This window comes from Macaca fascicularis, chromosome 7 (assembly GCF_037993035.2).
Source record: "Macaca fascicularis isolate 582-1 chromosome 7, T2T-MFA8v1.1".
Classification (NCBI taxonomy): domain Eukaryota; kingdom Metazoa; phylum Chordata; class Mammalia; order Primates; family Cercopithecidae; genus Macaca; species Macaca fascicularis.
Genome location: NC_088381.1, coordinates 173392725 through 173406515, shown reverse-complemented (window position 1 = coordinate 173406515; position 13791 = coordinate 173392725). Strand labels below are relative to the sequence as shown.

At 61.3% G+C, this 13791-nt stretch overlaps 1 protein-coding gene across 21 annotated transcripts in view; it reads left to right on the top strand.

The window, feature by feature from the left end:
- BRF1 (BRF1 general transcription factor IIIB subunit) overlaps positions 1-13234 on the top strand; it is a 79926-nt gene extending 66692 nt beyond the window's left edge. For 10 of the 21 annotated variants that reach the window (XM_015454274.3, XM_073998407.1, XM_073998396.1 and 7 more), the window contains 7 exons: positions 1234-1295; positions 2135-2216; positions 2314-2369; positions 4012-4268; positions 10354-10405; positions 11235-11406; positions 11918-13234. In XM_015454274.3, the coding sequence (XP_015309760.3) occupies positions 1234-1295; positions 2135-2216; positions 2314-2369; positions 4012-4268; positions 10354-10405; positions 11235-11406; positions 11918-11955 (719 nt within the window). In that variant the 3' untranslated portion in view covers positions 11956-13234. Of the gene's footprint in view, positions 1-1233; positions 1296-2134; positions 2217-2313; positions 2889-4011; positions 4269-10353; positions 10406-11234; positions 11407-11917 lie in introns of all 21 variants that reach the window. The other 11 variants (XM_015454275.3, XM_073998408.1, XM_073998404.1 and 8 more) reach the window with 5 other exon arrangements.
- The last annotated feature ends 557 nt before the right edge of the window (positions 13235-13791 follow it).

Genomic DNA, 13791 nt, shown 5'->3' with positions numbered 1-13791 from the left:
GTCCCACGGGGCAGCTCCACACCTCATCCACTTGTCCAACATGGTTGGGGAGCGTCATTTGCTGAGCTTGGTCATGGCAACGACGAGGCACCCCTGTCCCATAGTGCCCAGGCCAGGCCACCGTGCCCGTCATGCCCCCTCCTCCCTGCCCATTTGGCTGGGAGCTCTAGGAGAAAGATGGGTCCCGTCCCCCATCCCTGCCAGGACAGGCTTCCCTGGCTGAAGGCCTGGACCTTCCTGCAGCGCTTCACCCTCAGGCCCTGCCTCCCGTCGGGCACCAGGGCCTGGCCTCTGTGTTGAGGAGCCAGGCAAATATTTATCGAGTGACCTCTGGGCCGGGGGTGGAGACAGTCCTGATGGCTGGGGCTGCTGTGTGGGTGGAACCCAGGCAGGTCACACAGAGCAACAGGCAGAGGGGACGTGCACAGGCTCCCGGGGCAGCCGGCGGCACAGTGACCCTGAGCAGAAAGGGCCATTCTGGCTGAGGAAGGGCCATGGGGGGGCCTTGAGGGCTGCCTGTTTGAGTGCTGAGAGGAGCCCTCTCAGGCCTCAGCCATGGAACAGCGTGGCAGGAGAGCACCCCAGACAGTCCAGCCCTGTGCTGGAGTTGAGTTGGCAGCATGGGGCAGGCAGCTATGGTGTGGGGCTGTGGCAAGGAGAGGCTGTCCCAATTCCAGGCTGTGCAGATGCTGCCTGGACCACGTGGGGCTGGGCAGGGGTGACAGGCAGGTTTTGGGGTGTCCTGAGCGTGATCATGGAAGGCTCCCTTGGGCCTGGACTCTGGAATTATTTCTATTCCCTCATTTCTATCCCCAGACCTATGGGCTCAGTGATAGGGAGCTGGCGCCCCCCAGCGCAGACCCCTGTCTCACCCCGTGGCCTGGCCTTTCCTTCCTGCCCAGCTTCCGTGCCCTCCCTCGGTCTTTGGGGCCAGACAGCCTCTGTCTCCCAATCTTAAAAAGTTGCTTTCTTACAAAAAGCACAGGAGTGCTGGGATTTTCCTTCGTAGCTTGAGTTTGGCGTCCTGCTGTCTTCACTTAGCATCCTTAGCTAAGCATTTAAAGAGACGTGGCCATGTGGGGAAACAGGGCGTGACCCCCTGGTGCAGAGGAGGGGATGGGGTTCTAGAAGACCCTTAGCCCAGACCCAGGGTCCTGAGCCAGCCCAGGTGGTGGCCGTGCTCCCGTCATCAGAGCTGGTGCTGAGTGATGCTGATGCTGCGCTTCCCTCCAGAAGATGCTTCGGGAGACGGCGAGCTGGACCTCAGTGGCATTGACGACCTGGAGATTGACAGGGTGAGTGGCAGCACCCCTTCCCAGGAGGGGCCAGGCTTGGGAGGGCGCTGCAGCCCAAGGATCCCTGAGTGGCCAGGCAGGGTTGGCCATCTCCCCTGCCCAGTGCCCACCCCGCTGGGTGAAGTGGGCTCCTGGCCTTCTAGCCACTGTTCCCGGGACCCACCCCCAGACTCTCCTGTCCAGTGTTGGCTCCAGGGTGGCCTGTCGGGAGACCCCCAGCTTTACACCTGGCCCTTGTGGCCCTCTGGGCATGTAGCCTGTGGCAAGCACAGATCGCACAAGTGGCACCAGGGTCAACCCATCGAGGGGGTCTCCAGACACAAGAGGGTACCCACTGACTCCACATGCACTGTGTGCCCCCAAACCCCAGGGGTTCCAGCCATTGGGACCAGCTCTTTGCAGTTTATCTCAACATACTTGCCCTCTGTCAGGCAGGAAGTCTTCTTCCCTGATTTCATGGCCACGTGGTGCCTCAGACCCCTCCAGCCTGGCCCATCTGTTCCTGAGTGGGTGGCTCTCACCTTCACCTGGTCCCTTTGTGGGGACCTGTAGCCTGCCCTCTGGCTGGCCAAGGTCCTGGTGTCAGCGGGGCCTGCAAGCTGCCCTAGAGGGTCTCACAAGTGTGGCCTGCTTGGTTGGCCTTGGGACAGGCAGAGGTGCAGCAGGTCCCCAACTCACCCCGAGCGGGAAGACATCAGCCCAGGCTCCGCACTAAATAGAGGCTGGCCCTGGTTCCCCTTCCTCTCACGGAGGAAATACTTCCCGCTGGTCAGCACGACCTTAGCACTCCCTGGTGCGCGAAGGCTAAAAGCCAGCCCCACTTCCCTGTGCTCGCCCAGTACATCCTGAATGAGTCGGAAGCCCGCGTGAAGGCCGAGCTGTGGATGAGGGAGAACGCCGAGTACCTGCGGGAACAGAGGGGTAAGCGCCACCCGCCCGCACTCACACGCAGGATGCGCAGCCCACAGGCCTGGGGCGTGGACCCTCAGTGACACCGGCCCCTTTTCTGAACTTTTAGAAAAAGAAGCAAGAATAGCCAAAGAGAAGGAGCTTGGCATCTACAAGGAGCACAAGGTGGACGCCTGTAACGCCGGGCCTGGCCTTCTCGGGGGTGTCCAGGTTACGGGGGGGGCAAATATCTCTGGAATGTCCCTTCCCCGTGTGACCCAGGGTAGGCAGCTGGAGGCCATGTGCTCTGGACCCCAGACCCATGTCCCTAACCCCCAGGTCCTGCCCCGTGCTGGCCACAGGCGCCCAGCCGTCAGCTTCACCTTGGAGGGCGTGTGCTCAGCCTTGGAGTGACCCTCTGGACACGGCACCAGGGCAGACTGTGTTGGGCCTCGGGGCTGGATGCTGGGGTTCCTGCCTGTGTAACCGGCGTTTGCTCTTCTAATGACCTGGGAGGTCCGACTCTAATGCCTCCCTGCCTTGTGGTCGTCGTGGTGACCTGGCTCAGCTGGCTCACTCCAGGGGGGACCGTGCCTTCAGTCTCATGGTGCAGTCAGCAGTGCTTGAGCCTCTGAGTGACTGAGCAGGAGAAAACACAGGAAGCCGGTTCCCTGCCGGCGAGACTGGGGTCCCTTGGACCAAGCTGTAGGTGTCTGGGAGGGCGGATGTGGGGCCTACCCACTCAGGAGGACCCGGGAAGCGTGTGGTCAGGGAGTTAGGAACCTTGGCACTCCGCCCCACCCAACAGCACATCCCAGGCCTTGCTGGGCCACATGGGAAGGTTGTCATGCAGGGAGGGCAGCAGGGGTGGTGCAGGCTGATGGCCCTGAAGTGGTCTGTGGCTCCAGCTCCTAGAATGAGATCCAGGGTCTTCGGGCAGCTGGGGCCTTTGACCTGGGCCACAGTGCTGGGATGGATTGTCTGTCTTTGGCCTGGGCCACAGTGCTGGGATGGATTGTCTGTCTTTGACTTGGGCCGCAGTGCTGGGATGGATTGTCTGTCTTTGGCCTGGGCCGCGGTGCTGGGACAGATTATCTGTCTTTTTTTTTTTTTTTTTTTTTTTTTGAGACGGAATCTCGCTCTGTCGCCCAGGCTGGAGTGCAGTGGCGCGATCTCGGCTCACTGCAAGCTCCGCCTCCCGGGTTTACGCCATTCTCCTGCCTCAGCCTCCTGAGTAGCTGGGGCTACAGGCACCTGCTACCACACCCGGCTAATTTTTTTGTATTTTTTTTTTTAGTAGAGATGGGGTTTCACTGTGTTAGCCAGGATGGTCTTGATCTCCTGACCTTGTGATCCGCCCGCCTTAGCCTCCCAAAGTGCTGGGATTTCAGGCGTGAGCCACCGTGCCCGGCCATTGTCTGTCTTTGGCCTGGGCTGCGGTGCTGGGACGGATTGTCTGTCTTCACTGAGTAGCCTCTCTGCTGTGGCCCTCACAGTGCAGCAGCTCGTCACCCTGCCGTGCGCCTGTGGCCCTGCCTGTGTGAGACCCAGGGGCAGCTCGTCTCCCTGCCATGTGCATGTGGCACATTTGCTGCTGTTGCTGTCTGGAGGCCCTGCCAGCACCCATGCCAGCCCACGTGCCCCACTCACCTGGGAGGGCAGGATTTGATGTGGGCAGGCCCACAGAGCGCCAGGCTGGCCCACGTTCTGGGAGGAGGAGGCAGGAGCAGCCCTCTGAGGGCCTGCACTCCTGGCCTCACATGGAGCCCTGGTGGTCGAGTGCAGCAGGCGTGACTCACGGGAGGCATTCTTGCATGTTTCCGTCAAGCCCAAGAAGTCTTGCAAGCGACGGGAGCCAATTCAGGCCAGTACCGCCAGGGAGGCCATCGAGAAGATGCTGGAGCAGAAGAAGATCTCCAGCAAGATCAACTACAGCGTGCTCCGGGGCCTCAGCAGCGCCGGCGGGGGCAGCCCGCACAGGGAGGATGCGCAGCCCGAGCATAGCACCAGTGCCAGGAAGCTGTCACGAAGGAGAACGCCGGCCAGCAGAAGTGGGGCTGACGCTGTGACCAGTGTGGGGAAAAGGTACCATCCTGTCCTGCGTGGCTGGGTTAGGGCAGGAGCCCAGGGCAGGCAGAGGCCCATGGCTTCGGGTCCTGGAGCTGCCAGGGGCCAGCCGAGGCCACAGAAGTGCCTGGAGTGGCATTTGCCTTGCATGCTGGGGACCGGTGGGCCGTCTCCGGTGCATTGATGGTGTCTTGGCTCACCTTGGTCTGGCCCGCTGTGACCCGATGAGCGGTGCAGGCTGTCAGAGGGGTCCTGCAGCCTAGGCTCTGTTTTGTCCCAAGGAGGGGATGGGACACTCAGTGGGGTCGGCCCCTTCTCCAGCCTGGGTTCAGGAAGACGAGCCCCCAGCCCTGCCGCCCTGTGCCTGCTCTGCGTACCCAGGCTGCATTGCTGTCTCTGCCGAGGTGGTGGGTGAGAGCAGCGCACCGCTGGGGAAGGAGGATGTGGGTGGAGAATGTGGCTGAGGGGGCCGGGCGCAGTGGCTCAAGCCTGTAATCCCAGCACTTTGGGAGGCCGAGACGGGCGGATCACGAGGTCAGGAGATCAAGACCATCCTGGCTAACCCGGTGAAACCCCGTCTCTACTAAAAAATACAAAAAAAAAAAACTAGCCGGGCAAGGTGGTGGGCGCCTGTAGTCCCAGCTACTCGGGAGTCTGAGGCAGGAGAATGGCGTAAACCCCGGAGGCGGAGCTTGCAGTGAGCTGAGATCCGGCCACTGTACTCCAGCCTGGGCGACAGAGCGAGACTCCATCTCAAAAAAAAAAAAAAAAAAAAAAGAATGTGGCTGAGGGACTGTCAAAGGCGGGATGTGCTGGCTTCAGCGCACAGGGTCACGAGGCTCTGCCGCTCCATGCAGGGCCTCCTTGGAGTGGCTCAGCCTCCGTGCACGGCTTGCCTCTGGGTGGCGGCTGCAGGGTCTCCTGACGAGGCCACAAGCAGCTGGGCTTACCTACTGCGTCTTTGGGGCCCGCGGCTAGTCCATGTGACCTCCTGGTAGTGGAGATGGGATCGGCGGCTTAGCTTCTGGGTCCATCCTATAGTGGTTCCGACCTTCACTCCACCCCACCGAGTCTCTGGGCTGGGAGCGTCTGCTGGTCCTACTGCTCCTTGGGATCTCTTGCGCTGTCTCCAGCTGCTTCCCCTGTGGGGCAGTGCTGACCCTCGGCAGCCCCGTCAGGGCCTCCTCTTGTTTGCTGTGGTTTCTCCTTGGCCTTTTGAGCTGCTTGGCCGGCCACTCCACCCTGTGAGAGTTGGCTGTGCTATGGGCCTGCCCCGCAGTGCCCAGGTGCTGCTCTGTGAGGGAGCCTGACCTCCTTGCAGGCTGGTGCTTCTCAGCCGGCATCTCAGCCCCTCAGGAGGGCCGCATGAGCTGTCTCCTCCACATCAGCCATGCAGTGGCTCTCCTAGCATTCCTAGCACAGCTCCTGGCATGCGTAGGAGGTCAGTGGGGCAGAGGTGAAGTCAGGGCAGGTCCATGGCTTGGTTCCCCTGTGCCCAAGCACTCTCAGGTCGGATCTGAGGCCTGAGTCTCAGTGTCTGCTGCCTGCCCAGCCAGTCTCTGTCAGCACTAGCGGGGATGGGGGTCCTGTCCCAGTTGGGTGATTCTGGTGCCTGGTTAGAGTTCACAGCCCCCTCTGTCACATCTGACCAGCTGGCCCAGACAAGGCCTGGGTGTGCATGTGTGTCTCTGTGTGTGTGTATGTGTGTCTGTGTCTGTATACACATAGTACATGCAGTACGTGTATGCCTGTGTCTGTGTGCATGCGGTGTGTGTGTGCATGCAGTTTGTGCCTGTGTGTGTAGTGTGTGCCTGTGCGGTGTATGTGTGCATGTGCGTGTATGTCTGTGCATGCAGTGTGTGCATGTGTGCCTGTGTCTGTGTATGCAGTGTGTGTGCATATGTGCTTGTGTATGAAGTGTGTGTGCACCTGTGCCTGTGTCTGCAGTGTGTGTGCCCATGTGTGCCTGTGTGTATGCAGTGTGTGTGTGCATGTGTGTGCCTGTGCCTGTGTATGCAGTGTGTGTGCATGTGCATGTGTGCCTGTGTCTGTATGCATGCAGTGTGTGTGTGCCTGTGTCTGTGTGCATGCAGTGTGTGTGTGCGTGTGTGTGCCTTTGCATGCATGCAGTGCGTGTGTGCCTGTGTCTGTGCATGCAGTGTGTGTGCATGTGTATGCTTATGTCTGTGCATGCATTGTGTGTGTGGCTGTGTGCATGCAATGTGTGTGTGCATGTGCCTGTGTGCATGCAGTGTGTGCATGTGTGTGCGCCTGCAGTGTGTGTGTGCATGTGCTTGTGTGCATGCAGTGTGTGCGCGTGTATGCCTGTGTCTGTGTGCCTGCAGTGCAGTGTGTGTGTGCATGTGTCTGTGTGCCTGTGTCTGTATGCCTGCAGTGTGTTTGTGCGTGTGTGCATGCAGTGTGTGGGTGCTTGTGTCTGTGTGCATGCAGTGTGTGCATGTGCATGTGTGCCTGTGTCTGTATGCATGCAGTGCATGTGTGCCTGTGTCTGTGTGCATGCAGTGTGTGCGCATGTGCATGTGTGTCTGTGTCTGTATGCATGCAGTGCATGTGTGCCTGTGTCTGTGTGCATGCAGTGTGTGCGCATGTGCATGTGTGCCTGTGTCTGTGTGCATGCAGTGCATGTGTGCCTGTGTCTGTGTGCATGCAGTGTGTGCGCATGTGCATGTGTGTCTGTGTCTGCATGCAGTGTGTGTGCGCCTGTGTGCATGCAGTGTGTGCATGTGCGTGTGTGCCTGTGTCTATGCATGCTGTGTGTGCGCATGTCCGTGCATGCAGTGCATATGCACACAGTACGTGTGTGTTGGTGCACTCAGTACGTGTGTGTGTGCCTGTGTACTTGTGTCTGCACACAGTGCATCTGCATGCCCGTGTGTGTATGCAGTGTGTGCCTGTATCTGTGACTGCACACAGTATGTGGGCATGTATGTCTGTGTAAGTTTTTGTGTGCAAGTGCAGATGTGCATGCCTATGTGTCTCTGTGCATGCAGTGTGTGTGCATGCAACACGTGTACCTGTATGTCTACACAGTGTGTGTGCATGTCTGTTTCTGTGTACACATGTGCACGCATGTGTATACACAGTGCGTGTGTCTCTCTGTGTGCATGGGGCGTGTGTGTGTCTTAAATCTCTCGAGTGTGTGCAGTGTGTGCGCGTGAGTCTGTGTGTACACAGTGTATGTGCACATACATCTGCGTGTTCATGCACTGCTTTCTGCATTCAAAACCCATCAACCTTCCCCCGCAAATGGCCATGATCCGATTCGTTAATATTTAGTGTTCTAAGATGGAAGCATGAAGACCTCAGGGCTTGGGATACCTCAGCCCTCCGCACCCCCACCCCCACTCAGGCCTGGGCAGCTCAGGCAGTTCCAGCAGGGCAGGGGAGGGGGGGGTCTACCTGGGGACAGAAGGGCACGTCCCGGTTGCCCTTGCAGCCCATGGGGGCAGGTTTTCACCCACGCTCGGGTGAGGAAAAAGGGACTTGGACTGCTTGGAAAGAGGCTGAGGCCCCAACCTGAGGAAGGGAGGTGGGGACAGACCACCAAGGAGGGGCTCAGCTGAGGAGGCACTGCCTCAGCCCAGCGACCACAGCGTCCCTCAGCAGCAGCCGTGCTGCCTTGGGTGGCCCAGGCATGACAGCCCCTCCTTGGTGTGGGGGAACCAGCCTGAGCTGCACCCCCATTCTCTTAGGCTGCTGGTGGCTGCCCAGCCCGTCTCCCTCTGGCCACCTGCCCCTAGTCCCGTGTCGTGACGCGTGCTTCCCCTGATGACAGACACCTGCAGAACCTGAGCTGGGCCATGCAGGGGTGTGGGCAGCTGAGCCACGCGGGGGTGTGGGCAGCCGCTCCCTCCAAGCTTGTGTCCTTCTCGCTCTGCGGTCACTCAGGCTCGTGTGACCCTCGGGGTCTTCCTCTAGCCCAGGCAGATCAGTCTGCCATCATGCCTGAACATCCCCCTCTGGGGACAGGCAGAGGGGCCAACGTGGACCGTGGGCCCCAGCCCCCATATCTAGAAGGGGGGAAAAGGTGGGGCCCACCAGATGAGCTCCCCTCCTGTCTGCTTACAGGCCCCAGGGTCCCACAAGCTGGGCTGGGACCGGGCTTCAGCCAGTGGGGTCAACACGTGCTGGCGTGGCTGTGAGAGGGAGCAGCCTGAGCCCAGCAGTGGGTTTGTGTGATCGATGGGTACAGAGCCTCCACATCCTCAGGCCCCTGGCTGGGGACCCCCTTACAGGCCAAGGCCGTGGCCGAGGTGATGGCAGGTGGGAACTTGTTCTCCAGGTGCTCTCAGACCCTCCCATGTGGACTGGCTGCCTCAGATTCACACAGGATACTGCAAGGAAGGGGAAGCCCCTGAGGCAGGCCCCCAGCTAGCCCGCAGACCCCGGGAGCGCTTACGGTTCTGCACCCTTGAACACCACGCACCCTCTCTCCAGCCGGGCTCTGCAGGAGTAGGGAGCTTTTTGGCCCCCTAGGGTGAGGCCTGGCACAGCTGCTTCCTGGTTCTGGAAAAGCTGGATTTGTGTGTCAGAACCTTGGGTCAGTGCAGCAGGACCTTGTGACTTGAATCTCAGCATGTTCTCAGTGCCAGGTGGGGGAGGAAGGGCATGTCCCTGCAGGAAGTTCACCCTCGTAACAGCGCCGTTCTCCCTGTGGCCCCATAGTCCTGCCTGCCAGCATTTGCTCCCCTCTGGCTAAGGCACAGTCTGCTGAAGTCGAAGAAACTACCTCTTCCAGAGGTTGCAGCGGGCCAAGATCACGCTGCTGCACTCTAACCTGGTCACAGAGCAAGATTCCGTCTCAGGAAAAAAAGAAAAAAAGAAACTGCCTCTCCTTGAGCTGGGGGAGGCTCAGGGCCCTCCTCGATGGGGGCCTGGTGGCCTGACTTTCCGGAGCATGAATCTTCTGGGGCCTTAGTCCCACCCGCCAAGATCAGGCCTCCGACCCAGCCGCCAGGCCTGCCTGCTGGAGTGCCAGCCACTTTTGGAGAGACCACAGTGGGGTGTCTCATCGCAGTCAGCCTGCTGGGAAGCTCCGCCGCAGGGCCAGCCGCCATCCCCAGAGGCCCCCGCTCCACTGCACAGTGGGCCTAGGGATGGGGGTGGGGACGGCGAAGCAGCGCCTGCCAGGCTCCAGGAACTAGGCTGGGGGCCTGGCCTGAGGATACAGCCCCACCAGGAGCTCTGGGAGCTCAGGGTCCCACTTCCTCCAGACTACGGAGAGGGCCGCATGGGGAGCCTGGGGCCTCAGCCTGGCTCACACCTGCTGTCAGCTTCACCCCGAGCGGAGCTCCATGTCTGGGTGTTCTGCTAATGTCCACCTGTCGTGGGGTTCCTTCCCAGTGTCCCGAGAGTTCATCTGACACGTCACAGGCAGGGCCCTGCCTCAGGCCCCCTACCGCTCCCCACACAGCTGTGCCCTGGAGGGAAGGGCTCTGCCCCTGCTGCGTCCTTCCCCACAGGCCCTGAGCCCTCTCATTGCCCGCCTGACAGCCCTGTGTGTCTATGCTGGGGCTTGCGGGGAATGCCTGCGTCTTCTCTTGTGGGGTCCCCTGTCTCCCTGGGGGGACCAGCAGTCTCCAAGAAGACTTGGCATGTGGAAGGCACCTTTGGCCTTTGTGTGTGGCGGGCCAGCGAGCAGGCCCTGTGCAGGGTGTTGTCAGGTGAAGCAGGGATTGCCCTGGGCCTGACGGGGATTGGGGAAGCAGTCTGGGGTCTTCGGGTCTAACAGTGTCCCTTCCCCTCCCTCCCCTCCGCCCTGAGTGAAGTAGGGCAGCAGGCAGCTGCTTGAGGGCTCAGGCGCTGTTGGAAGAGGAGTGGGCCGGGGAGCGGGGCATCTGCCGCTTCTGTGTTTCTGCGTCAAGTGGTGCACCCTGTTGAGAATGTGAACGGGTAAGAGCTCTGTGTTGAGGTGAGGTGAGCACTGATGGAGCTCACAGAGGCTGGACACAGAACCAGACTTCCAGAGGGACCGAGAAACCATCAGTTAACGCTGGGGAAGTGAAGACAGGCAAAAGGGAACAAGTGGGCAGGCGTTCTGGGAGCCTGGGCTGAGGCCACCATGCTGTGCTTCCTTTTGCAGGTTGAGGCCTCTGGTGTCTACGCAGCCAGCAAAGAAGGCGGCCACAGGAGAGGTACGTTGTCCCAGGCAGCCAGGGCAGGGGGACCTTGGGAGGCAGCCCACCCATTTCTTCCTGGGCCCAGGTGCTTGGTCTGTGAGCACAGGGAGAGCAGGCCTGACAGAGGCACCTGCCCCTTTGCTCCACACTGGCCTGGCGTGGCCAGAGAATCGAGGCCCGAGGGCGGGGCTCCTGGTTGCTGGAGCAGGAGCGGGCAGGAAGTGGGGACCGTTGTGTGCCTCCTGCTCAGCGCTCGGGCCAAGGGTGAGCAGCCTTGCTGTGGGCCTGGTGCTTGCAGGGAACCTGTATGTAGGAAGCAGGCACTGCCAGGTCACAGGGCCCAGCCCTTCAGGGCTCAGGGGTCTTTTATCTGGACTGTCATTTTTTGGTGACTGGTCTGGCCCAGGAAACCAGGGAGCAGCAGGGAGGGTCCCAGTGCAGCTGAAGGTGCTGGCGGGTTGCGGCCCCAGCAGCCTCTGTCTATGTTCTGGGGGCCAGGCCAGGCCAAGCCCCCCGGGGGCAGAGGCCACAGTGTCCTCGGCCGAGGCCTACGGTCTGGAAAGGCGTTCTGCGTGCTCCCCGAGCGCTGGGGTGGGGCCCAGTAGGGTATAGGAGCAGGGGCTGGCAGAGGCCTGAGGGTGGCATCTTGATGCTGACACAGCTCACGGTGCAGCCACCAGGAGGCCAGAAGGAGCCAGTGGGCCTGGGAGCCCTGGCCAACCCTGCGACCCGCTGGAGGGGCAGGAGTGGCTGAGCATCCTGGGCCCGCCCTAGGGGGTCTGAGGGGTCTGTTGCGAGGAAGTGCTCCCAGCTCTGTGTGTATCCAAGCCCTACTTCATTCCAGGCTTTGCTCCCAAGCTCTCCCGCCCTCAGAGCTGAGCCTGCCAGGCCCCAGGCGGTCCTGGTGGAGAGCGGGCCTGTGTCGTACCATGCTGATGAGGAGGCTGACGAGGAGGAACCTGACGAGGAGGACGGGGAGCCCTGCGTCAGTGCCCTGCAGATGATGGGCGGCAATGGTAGGTGGGGCCCGACAGCTGGGAGGGCTTCAGGGGAATTAAAGGCATCAGCTACTACCCCTCATGATCCCTGAACTTGGGCCTGTTGGCTTCAAGTTGAATTTCTGTTTTTCCCTGGAAAGAAATTTGAACTAAGACATTTTGTAAATTGGTCATGTCGATTGTGAGGTTGGAGCCAGCCAGGGTCAGAGAGGCTAGGGACAGTGAGGTACCCACCATGAGGGCCGCCCAGCCAGCAGCATGAGGTTCCCGGGTCTGCCCACTACTGTGGACCTGCACGCCCAGGGAGGAAGGCTGAGGGAGCCCATGCTGCTCTCAGGTGCCCTCAACAAGGAGCGAGGCCCTGCTCTGGGTGCATGCCAGTCCCAGGAGGTGGAGAGGAGCCCAAGATGGCTCCTGGCAGGGCACGGGGACCACAGCCAGTGGGGCTGGGGCCGGAGTCTCCTGGAGGGGTACCAGGAACAGGGTGAGGGGGAGGGGCTCTGGGCTTCATGACTGTGCTCTTCTGCAGACTACGGCTGTGATGGCGATGAAGACGATGGCTACTGAAGCGTGGCCTCCAGGCAGGTGGCATCCTGGCGGGGGGCCTCACGGGTCTCCTCAGCATCAGACGGGCTTACAGGACCGCAGCAGGCAGGCCCCAGCACCAAGACTCCTGGTGACAGGTGGCACCTGCTCCACAGCCCTGTCCCCTGTGGAACTTGCCATTGGGATTGTGTTTCTATCCAGCAAGGGAAACCGGACCAAGCGTCTGCTTGTGTGTGATCAGATGTGGGCCTGGTGTGCACAGGGCTAGGTCCCGCTGCCTGCCGTCGACTCACCCAAGGACCCTCCAAGGCCGGCAGTGTAGTGTTGCTACTGGAAGGAAACAGGCTTAGGGCAGCCCCACTGCTGGTCCACGTGTGGGAGGGCTGAGTGTGCTGGCCCTGTGACTCAGGACCAGCTCTGGAGTCTCCAGCCACCCTCCACACCATCCCTCCTGAGCGGCGCTCGGCACCGGTGGCCTCTGCCAGAGAGGAAGCTGGAGCCCTGCAGTTGTCTGGTGCAGGCGTGGGAGCTGAGGCAGCAGCACCTGAGAGGCAGCAGCTCTCCCGCGACCACGCTGTCTGAAGGTCCTCTGGCTCCAGCTGTGGCCCTGCATCCAGATACCTGCCTCCTCCAAGGCAGGCACCGCCACCCCTGCCTCCTCCAGACCCCTCCCACTGCCTGCACCGCCTGGAGCAGCATGGGGTTCAGACTTCTGCTTCAGGGACACTTGGGTTGTGTCCCCAGGAGCCCTGCGGCTGCCGGCAGATGAACTGAGTGCCCGACAGCTGAGACCGGCGCCCACCCGCCCTGAGCATAACTAGGCAGTGCGGGCGTGGCCTGCATAGTGTCCTGGTGTTGGGAGTGCCCCGTGGACAGAGCCAGAGGGCAGTGGTGCTCCCTGTCAGAGCTGGATCAGGTCCCCCATCCAGGCGGGAGGGCAGAGGGAGGCCCGAGAGCCTCCCCAGGGCCTGGCCTCTTCATGGAAAGGTCCCAGTACCACCCATAGGGGGTCTCAGCTCTGGCATGGCTGCCCTGGATGTGGCCAAGGAGGGGGCTTCACCCTGTGTCCCTAGGAGAGGGTGGCCTGGAGGCAGAGCTGTGCCACACTGACCCCCGGAGGCTGCATCCTCCCCATGGAATGGGCTGTTGTCCTGCCCCCACTTGGCCCACAGCAGGCCAGACCCCCCCATACCCCCACCCAGAGCTCAGCAGCCAGCCTGGGTCCTGCCAGGGCTTCTCGAAGGCTCGGGGGAAGAATAGATTTAGTAAAGCAGAAAGATCTGTGGTTACTTAACAGAAATCGCCTGAGGCTTGTTTGATTCCGTGTTGCGATCTGTGGCAGCGCCATGGCAGGTGCATCAGGGGCCACGTAGCGCCATGTCAGGTGCATCAGGGGCCACATAGCGCCAGCTGGAGCCAGCCCTTTGTGACCCGACCCGTGTCTCAGGTCAAGAACTGGGGCTGCTGGCTGCACGGCCTGGCCATGGATTATTAGCCCCCGTGACCCAGAGGCTACCCTGAGTGAGGGGTGTGGGGTCTTTAGGTCCCCCTGACTGTTGCAGCAGCTGTGAGTGAGTGTGCATCAGCCTGGGCTGGACGTGGGCTGGGCATGAGTGTGCCACAGGGGACCGGGTGGACAAGCCCCTGCTTGGGCCCCAGCGCAGTGTGGGCACCGGGAGGTGAGTGCTGTGAAGAGAGTGAAGCAGCAGGACCAGTCCACAAGGGCTTCACTGAGGCTGAGGTGACAGAAAGCAGCACCTGGGCCAGGGTGGGCGGGCCTGGGGGCCATAGCCGGCACCCAAAGCCCCCCAGGGAGGTGCAGGTGGGCTGTGGGGCCACAGGGCAGGGGACTTGGAG